Source organism: Cannabis sativa, chromosome X, assembly GCF_029168945.1.
Source record: "Cannabis sativa cultivar Pink pepper isolate KNU-18-1 chromosome X, ASM2916894v1, whole genome shotgun sequence".
Taxonomy (NCBI): domain Eukaryota; kingdom Viridiplantae; phylum Streptophyta; class Magnoliopsida; order Rosales; family Cannabaceae; genus Cannabis; species Cannabis sativa.
In genome coordinates this window covers 75,763,527-75,772,748 of record NC_083610.1, presented here as the reverse complement: position 1 = coordinate 75,772,748, position 9,222 = coordinate 75,763,527, and the positions used below count along the sequence as shown (strand labels likewise).

The following is a 9,222-nucleotide window of genomic DNA, read 5'->3' as shown; positions in this document are numbered from 1 at the left end:
TGCAACTTGACAACATCATGTTTCTGGTTTGTGAAGTAACAAAGGAAGATCATGGCCACCTCTTCTTTGATGTCTACTTTCGCAGTAGGTTATTTACAGGCCCGGCCCTGGGGATAGGCGGGCTAGGCCTGTGCCTAGGGCCCACCTATCCCAGGGGCCCAAAAAAAAATATTTACCTTTTAAAATTATACTATTTTTTTTACTGATTTTGAAAAATACCATATTTTTTTCTAAATAAGGACCCCCAAAATAATTTTTTTTTTCTATGGCCCACTAAAAGTCAGGGTCGGCCCTGGTTATTTAGAGTGAAGCATATTATAGATATGATAAAAAAAAAAAAAAAAAAAAAAAAGAGAGAGATACATTATAGCGCTTATAGTCTTTACAAAAGAGAATGAAACAGTGAGAGAAATTTCTTGGTGAGCCGTGAGCGTTTGCTCCTTGTAAGTTGTAAGTTTTGCTTAGGTCTGGCTTTGTTTTGTTTTGTGTTTGTGATTAATAAAGTTTTTCTTTCTTGGTCAAAAAAAATACTATCTTTTGATGTTTTTATGTTATTTTTATATTTTACTCTTATTATTTCGTTGTTGTCTTGTTGATCTTTGTATATTATTTTTAGAGTAATTTGCGGCATAAATACCTAAGTTTAACTCCCAGTTGCAAATAAATACCTAAGTTTGATTTTTGGCGATAATAATACCTAAGTTATATTTTTGTTACTCTGTAGATACCTGGGCATTAAATGTCAAGTCATTATTCACGTGCTATTTTCTTATTGGTATATTTAAATTAATTTTTTTTAAAAAAAATCATGATGTGGATCAATCAGGGATTGTCACGTGGCAATTTACTTAACATTTAACAATCAAGTACTTACAGAGTTCCAAAAATATAACTTAGGTATTATTGCTGCAAAAAATTAAACTTAGGTATTTATTTATAACCAAAAGTTAAACTTAGGTATTTATGTCACATTGTTTAGATGTTGTTTTTCTATTACTTTCATGTTGTTTTCGAATTGTTTTTATAGAATACTGTAAAAATGTAAAAAAAAAAAAAAATGTATATTTAAATATAAAAGTATAAAAAATTTTATCAAAATAGTACTTTGTGTAAATTTTCTCAAAAAAAAATATTAAATTATCTAAAGTAATATTAATTTTGAAATTTTAAATAAAATCAATCATAAATAAAGTATATTATATATATATATTCTTTTTAATGGAAAATCAATAATTTGAGAATAATGCTACATACTAATTCCATAATAATATGCATCTTGTTACCTTATCATAAACCTCACTTCACTACACACAAAAAAAACAAAAAAAACAATTTTTAGAAAAAATAAAAATTCCTCTCAACTGACATAGGTGTGTGTCCATACGTTACAAATTGGACCAAACCAAAAGATTTGAGAATACGAAAACGACTAAAGTATCTCATTCTCACCACTATGGTTCTTTTCATTGATATATCCTAATCGTTTCGCAACTAATTATGTTCTCTTTCCTAACTTACTAAGCACAAGTTTTTTTCATTTATATATTTTGAAGAAAAAGAAAAAGAGAGTTCAGCTTAATAAAAGAGTCTTGATTTATAACCACCAAAGCGTTGAGTCTAGTGCTGGTACCCTTTGCTTTGTACCAATAGGTCAAGGGTTCAAACTAAACTCAAGGCCAAAAACTTCAAAATAAATTTTAATATTAAAATATTAAATTCTAAATTTTAATATTTTGTTTTTCCGCAGAGTTAAATACTAAATTTTAATCAAAGCATCATCTTCTCTACCTACAGTAATCGATAGTAAGTGGGGCAATTAAAGTTTTTGGAATTTTGACGACCAGCAAACACATTTTAGCATCGTGTGTCATCGTTGGAGGTGGTTAATTACCGACAAAGAACCTTGAACCCCAACTAGCGCCTCGACAACGACACCAAAGGCCATTGACCAAGAATAGAAACTTCAACTCCCCCCTAGTGAACTAGATATCGCGGCAACACTAGGAAGTTGAGCAGAGTTTAAGAGCTACGACACAAAAGACGCATAGATGCTTCAACATATAGGTTTGACGTATCCTAAGGTAATATTCTAAAATATTTTTGCACTAAAACAACGCACGTAGCTGTACTCTCGTGTAGCAGTTAACGCTTGGTGGATCGTATATAGTGAACCAAACACGCATGCAACATACGCGCATATGTTCTACAAAACATGCGTGCAACATATAAAAAATAGACCAGACACACGTGCAACATACGACAAGTCTTGTTTTATATACATAGACCTGATCAATTTAACTAAACTGACAGAATGCATCTTCTCTAATCTAAAGATTGCATGCTAATCTAGCTTTGGTATCAAAGTGAAATATAATAAAAGCAAGCTTGAAGATGATGTGATGTATTCTTTTCCAGACTCCAATTCTTCGCATGGCATGAAACAAGTACATATGAAATTGTCTCAACTTAAATTATTCAAATGACAAAAGGACTTAGGCTGTCCCCAAAATTATAGTAAATTCCAAATATCTTAAATTCAATCTAATCATTGGATCACCCCTTTTTCTTTTCCACGTTTTTCTCTACAAAGAATGTACATTAAAAACCCAACACAAAACAATGAGCAAAAAAAAGGAGAGCATATGCATTGAAGATAGCCAAATAATGAAAAGTATAAGACAAAACAAAGGGAGAAAAAAAAAACAAAGGTGCAGAACCAACATCAATGTCACATGCTACCAGCTCTGCCCGGTGTGGTTTTAGTAGCAGGAGACTTAAACTTGGATATGTCAACAAGATCACCAAATAATTTATCCTCTGGCTTGTTAGGCTTGCTAGGTGGAACATAAGATGAGGTAGAAACCTGGTACGAGTTTCTCATTCCATTATCATCCCTAACAGATAGACCATACATTCGCTGTTCAAGATATTGTGTCCCTTGTTGTTGCTGACCGTAGCCACCATAACCAGCCATCTGCTGACCATAGCCACCACCATAACCAACCATCTGCTGACCATAGCCACCACCAAAACCAGCTGACATCATCTGGCCCGCTTGCATTGGCTGAGGATGCATGCCCATGTATGGCCCTCCATGGCCTGGCTGAGGTTGAAAACCCAACTGATTGTTTGGTCCAACCTGGCTATTGATTGCTGACAAATGGTTACCTGTAATCGGCTGGATATACATACCAACTACCTGATCATTCCCCATTGGTTGAGGTCCTAGGGGAAGGGAGCCACCCTGTGGATGTGAGGCAACTACTTGACTAACTTGTGGTTGTTGGGGGTATTGTGCACTTGCGACTCCATCAGCAGTAGACTGAGCTTCCCAGGGTGGTGGTGGGAATGCTCCACCGCCTTGATTACCTGTCCAACCATGCAAAATATTAAACCATATAAGACTAATCCAATATATTTTTTTTATAAGAAAAACAAGTCACATGGTAAATCATCACAATTGTCTAGTCATCAACAGTCCGGCACACCACCAGCATTTAGTTCTGAGATATTGAAGTTCCACTACAGAAAGAGTGATGTGCCATTCTGTAATTTTTATTTGCTACACTATGATTGTTAGTATTATATTTTACTATGAATAGGATAAATTAACAAATGCACCGTAGACTGGTGAAGGCGGCTGCTGCTGCTGCTGCTGCTGCTGCTGCTGCTGCTGAGCAATCTGACCATTCCAGGCAGGACCACCACTTTGTGTGTAGAGTGATTGGTCGTACTGAGAAGTTGCCATATTTTGGACCATTCCATTGGGATATAATCCACCTTGTGGTGGTGCAAAATTTTGCTGGTGTTGGGCTGGAGAGCTGGTTTGTCCTTGGGGATTAGCAGGCTGTGTATCTGCAGAATTTGTGGTGGTGTTATTGTCAGAGAACATGTCGAACAGAACAAGAGCATTCTGCTGAGATACTGGAGTACTTTGTTGTTGTCCCCCCACAGGAACAAGAGCCAGAGAAGCCTCTGCCTTTGGTGAACTAAAATCATCTCCACTTAGCAGGTCCATTTTAGGATCAACCATTGTTGTTGGAGCTGGACCATTAGTTGCAGGAGCAGGAAGAGCTAGTTGATTCAGTGGATTAGCCCCTGCACCAGCACTTGAGGTGGATCTGCAAAAGATCAAGTCCGAAGCGAGATCATTAATTTCATATGGCATACAAGAGCTACATATTTGTATATATTTACTATATAAGTATATATTTCTTCAGCTAGGCAAAATATCAGGAGACAGAATTCTAACAGTGCAGTGCCTACAGCTCTCAAAACCACCACACACTCATGATTGCTGAGATCAAATTCCAGAAAGATGGCAGGAAATATGGGCATAGCCGCATAGGTAGATTTAAAATTACAAAATTAAACTTAAGTTGCAAATTGCTTCTACATTCATATATTAGCCACTTAAGTAATTACACTATGCAGTCAAGTAGAATTTTTCATTAACTAGTTACCTCCTATCAGGCTGTTTGCTGCTATCTCCAGTGTCAACTAGAGGGCTATCAACATCTACAAGTGCACCAGAAGATTCAGATTTAGGTTTTATTATTAGACCAGGTGTTCCTGAAGAAATGGCTTCATGCTTGGCTAGTACACGCTGCAAATCATCATTCAGTGCTAGTCCTTGACATAAAAGTGATTCATCCCTGAAATAGAAAATCAAACACAATTTAAAGAAACCATGGTGAGTGTAGAAAACATAAATGTTTAAAATGGTCCATGCAGCCCTTTCCAAAAAAGCAAAGAGGTTCAGTGAAAACAAAATCTTAATAAACAACTACATTGTTAAACAAATGATAAAATGATATACAAACAAATACACACGTGTATCGTGCTTGTTTAATAATACCAAATAAAAAGCCAATATGAACTGGTGTGAAATTCCATCATCTCAAGCCACTTAACAACAATAACAGCACACGTAAGAACTCTCAAAACTTCTACAACATGAATTGACAACAGCTATATTCTTGCTTATAAACAGGGAGAGAAACACAATAACACATATATATTAGTGTCATACTGCTATTAGCAAACAGTTAAAGAGATTAGATGATGCATCTTGTCTTGATGCTCTTATAAAAATTACAATTAAAATATCTTAAAAACATGATTAATGGAGCAAAGATGATTGTATACTTACGAGGTGGAGTTAACAAGGTGCACAACTCTCTGCTTATACGTCCGGCACTGTTCTACCAAATCAACAATAACCTCTTGCCTAAGGCCCTGAAATTCATAAGAAACAAAAGATTGCAAAAAGTAGGATTAAGTAATTAAATATAAATTTCCAGTTAGTACGAAAAGTTGTTTGACAAATTGCAGACACTGAATTACAAGCTAGAGAATTATAAAGTGCTTGTAGCAGACAAGGTTTAATACACACATAAAAATTCTAGTCAGATAAGTACCTCTTTATTCTCTGGATCAATTGCACTAAGCATTTCTGTAAGAACATCCATTATGCCACGTGCATTCTGAATTTCTGACAAGCTAACAAAAGCAATTCTATTTAACCAATAAATTCATGATAACATCAACCCTTTAAAAGAATAACGTGATTGACCAAACATTCAATTTTCCCTTGATTATTATACATACAGACAATATCTCAAAATAAAGCTCAAGAACCTTGCCTATACGGACAGAAATTAGCAGATAAATCATCTGGTTGTTTAAAATTCTAGGATGCAGTATAAGCTTGTCACCAACTGACTACTTTCTAATATTAGAGTAACAGATTAATGCAGTGTCTTGCCATGCAGTTGTAAGGTATAATAAATATTTCAAAACCATTTATTCATAATGACTAAGAGCAAGTGCCATCAAGAAGATTAACGTAGATTTTCCCTCAATTCATATAGCAATATAAGGATCCATGTATGCACCTCAAGGTAGGAAACTCAGACTCTGCAGATGGCGCAGCTGTGGCTGTATCTTGATGAACGTCAGAATTCCGCAGATTCTGAGGATATGAAGACAATGGTTGGGTTTGTGGAGGGGTAAAGACCGGTGCAGCTCTCTCAGATCTCTGTGGAAATACTGCTCCAGCACGCTGAAGGATAATAGAAAACAGTAATAAAATTATATATTGTAAAAGTGAGACAAAGGTACTCAAAAAAAAAAGTTCTCGTGTCAATGAAACTTCTTATTTAGTTGCAATGGCAATAGATCCTTGCAATGAACTTTAAAAAAAACATACCAATAATTCCTGGTATGCAGCATAGTATTGTGGATATCTTGCTCTTGCTCCTCCAAAGGCTTCTTGCCAAGTATCAACCAAGATTAATATCTTCTCTTTGACATGTAAGTCAGGCTACAGGCCACATAAAAATAAAATTAAAAAATAACCATGAAAAATGTGCAGAAGAACTAAGTGCAAAATATAGGACCAACCAAACCATTGAATAAACATCAATACCTTCTTCTTTACTATTTTCACCATCTCATGAAGCACATCTTTCTCCGCCACATGCATATGGACAATGTCCCCACAATTCTTTATAATGGTCTCCAAAAGCTAAAATATAGCAATCATACAAAACAGAACCATTCAGTTCTATGTGAGATAAACTCGTATAAAAAGGACAGATGAAACTACACATATACAATAATCAAAATTAAACATATATTCAAGAGTATGTCCATCTATAATGGTCTCATAGTACACGGACCTTTCATCAGTTTAAGACAATCAAAATAAGTGTTTCAGTTCGCATTCATAATTCATAATACGACATACTTCTAAAACTGAACTACACACTTAATTTAAAGACTGGAAAAAGCAACTATCTATGAGAGATCTGAGAATTTTCCTAAGCTAGTCAAAACTAGTTTCTTTCTTCTTCTTAAAAGAACGGAGATGTACTGAAGAAAACCCAAGAACGATGCAAAACGCCAAAACTCATAAAAGAATAAAATAAAATGGGGATATTAACAATAGGAATAGGATTACAAAACCATCAGCTTAACTATAAGCAATCAACAAGTAAATCATTCAATCTTGAACACAATCTCTCAAGTGAGCAAAACTGTGAGTGAAAGAGAAGTTAAAACCAAAATTTTAGCAATTAATAAGAAACTGAAGCACTTGATATTCCGGAAGACATATTATAAGAGCTCCAAGCAAGTTACCGTGAGAGCAAGAAGTTGAACTTTCGGGTTTCTACTTCCAATGCGTTTCTTTATACCTTTAACAACATCTTTAGCTTGCCTGGTAATGATACTTCAGAGTTAGAATTCCAAAGTTACCAAAAATAAATAAATATATCCCATAAAAAAGATAATAATAACAAAGAAATATAGAAACACACAGTTAAACCACAAAAACAGAACTAAATCTTAAAACCCAGATTCACACATGCATTTTATTCATTCTGGATTCTCCTCTCTTATTCTATAGTTAGAGTGCCAATCATCCATCCTGGTTCCTCATCCACTACCTTTTTTCTTCATGGTCTAAACTAGGCATTTTCGAACTCCCACCACACACCACTCTACAAAAGGACCACTTCAGTACTGCTCCAGTACCATAGAGCAGCAACCTTGAGCCCAGGAAACCTAATGAAATCCAAATTTATGATAGCAAGCTTCGAATTTTCCACACATCATTAAAGTAGAGTATAGAATAGTTATCAAATTAACTCATTCCTAGGTCTTTTCTTACAATCAAAACAATAACGAGCTAAAACAAGGAGAACCCATTACCATAACAGCCTCAAATATCTAAATCTAGACAATACTTTACTCATCAAACATCATAAAAAACGAAAATAACGGTAGACACAATTTCAGCTACAACTCTCTCTCAATTCTCAACAAGCTCGAAACCCAATACTCCACAAAAATTACGTGCATCAAATTTTTGACTCACAATTGAACCACTTCAATAAAGCAAATAATAATAAAAATAAGAAAAAGGAAAGGATCCATGGGGACACGTACCCAGGATCGTGATTGAGCATATCGCAAATTTCAATGTTCATGGCCCAATCAGGACCGATGAGCATGTCGCTCGTGGCGCGTTCCACCATAGAATTCACCATCTCCGTTCACCCCCAACAAACAAAACGCACCGATCCGAATAACAAGTCCTATTAAACCAAATCGACTCACTTTCTCCTTAAGATCGCGTATGATTCCGGCAACTCACACAAATATTTCGGCCTCTCTCTCTCTCTCTCTCTCTCTCTCTTAAACTTCTTCCCTTTGCTCTTTTCTCTCTCTTCCTCTCTGAGATGGTTGTTCTCCCTCTTGGAGAAATAAACGATTTCTTTGTTGTCAATTATTTTATTTTTCTTGTTCTTTTTTAAAGAACTGAATTTAAATCTACCAACTAATCACATGAAGCCACGTGTCGTTATTTGAACACATCGCTCGCTTGGCCGACTTTTTTGATCGGACGGTACCGACTGTTTTATTGTTCAATTAGTTTATGGTACTTTCATTGTTATGACCCACCGAGCGAACTTCCCTAATGTACATTTTTGTACCCTTTTTTTAACAATTTTGTTTGGTAACAATGCCCGTCACACTCTTTTCAAATCAAAGAGAAAAAAAATAATTGTGTAAAAAATCCTCAAAAATTTAGAGTATATCTAATGATGTTTTCTATTTTTCACCTAAATTATTTTTGCCCCAACTATGCTCCATGCTTTAGTTAGAATTTAATTATTTTAATGATATTTTATAATTTAAAGGGTAAATACTATTTTGGACCCTCTGTTTTACAAAAGTTACTAATTGGACCTTGTATTTTGTTAAATGACAAAATGGACCCTGTATTTTCAAAAATAGTACAAATAGGACCCTGAATTGATTTTTTGTCAAAATAAAGTTTAATTATAATCCGATCTAAAAGTGTTATATGACAAAACTATTTACATTTTTTGTATCTGTTCGTATTAAGCATTGTCTTCAAGTTGATTGTATTAAAAAAAAAAGTTATAAAAAATTAAGCTCAGAGTCTTATTTTTACTATTTTAGAAAATACAGGGTCTATTTTGTCATTTAACAAAACACAGGGTCCAATCTGTAACTTTTGCAAAACACAGGGTCCAAAATGGTATTTACCCTAATTTAAATTTATTAAATATAAATTAATTTGATGAAATAATAAAAAAATAAGAATAATTATCTTATATACTATTTTTTAACTTTTCTTTTTTAAATTTACGGTTTGGGTTGCTCCGGTAGTTTCTATGTGAGTTGTTA

At 34.6% G+C, this 9,222-nt stretch overlaps 1 protein-coding gene across 1 annotated transcript; it reads right to left on the bottom strand.

Moving 5' to 3' along the window:
• Positions 1 to 2,449: 2,449 nt before the first annotated feature.
• Positions 2,450 to 8,309, bottom strand: LOC115697833 (TOM1-like protein 9). The gene is made up of 10 exons (XM_030624977.2): positions 7,954 to 8,309; positions 7,144 to 7,222; positions 6,431 to 6,529; positions 6,212 to 6,325; positions 5,898 to 6,064; positions 5,421 to 5,502; positions 5,153 to 5,238; positions 4,464 to 4,655; positions 3,622 to 4,121; positions 2,450 to 3,369 (listed from the first exon to the last, which is right to left on the bottom strand). Exons 1-10 carry the CDS (start codon positions 8,052 to 8,054, stop codon positions 2,729 to 2,731), a joined length of 2,061 nt encoding a protein of 686 aa, XP_030480837.1. The 5' UTR covers positions 8,055 to 8,309; the 3' UTR covers positions 2,450 to 2,728.
• Positions 8,310 to 9,222: the final 913 nt, after the last annotated feature.

What these genes read in the sequence shown, in the direction of transcription:
- LOC115697833 (XM_030624977.2), bottom strand. Translation starts at nt 8,054, where the DNA reads ATGGTGAATTCTATGGTGGAACGCGCCACGAGCGACATGCTCATCGGT. An exon ending in TGAAAATAGTAAAGAAGAAG is followed by an intron (nt 6,326 to 6,430) that starts GTATTGATGTTT and finishes TGTGGCCTGTAG; the next exon opens with CCTGACTTACATGTCAAAGA. An exon ending in TTGATCCAGAGAATAAAGAG is followed by an intron (nt 5,239 to 5,420) that starts GTACTTATCTGA and finishes TATGAATTTCAG; the next exon opens with GGCCTTAGGCAAGAGGTTAT.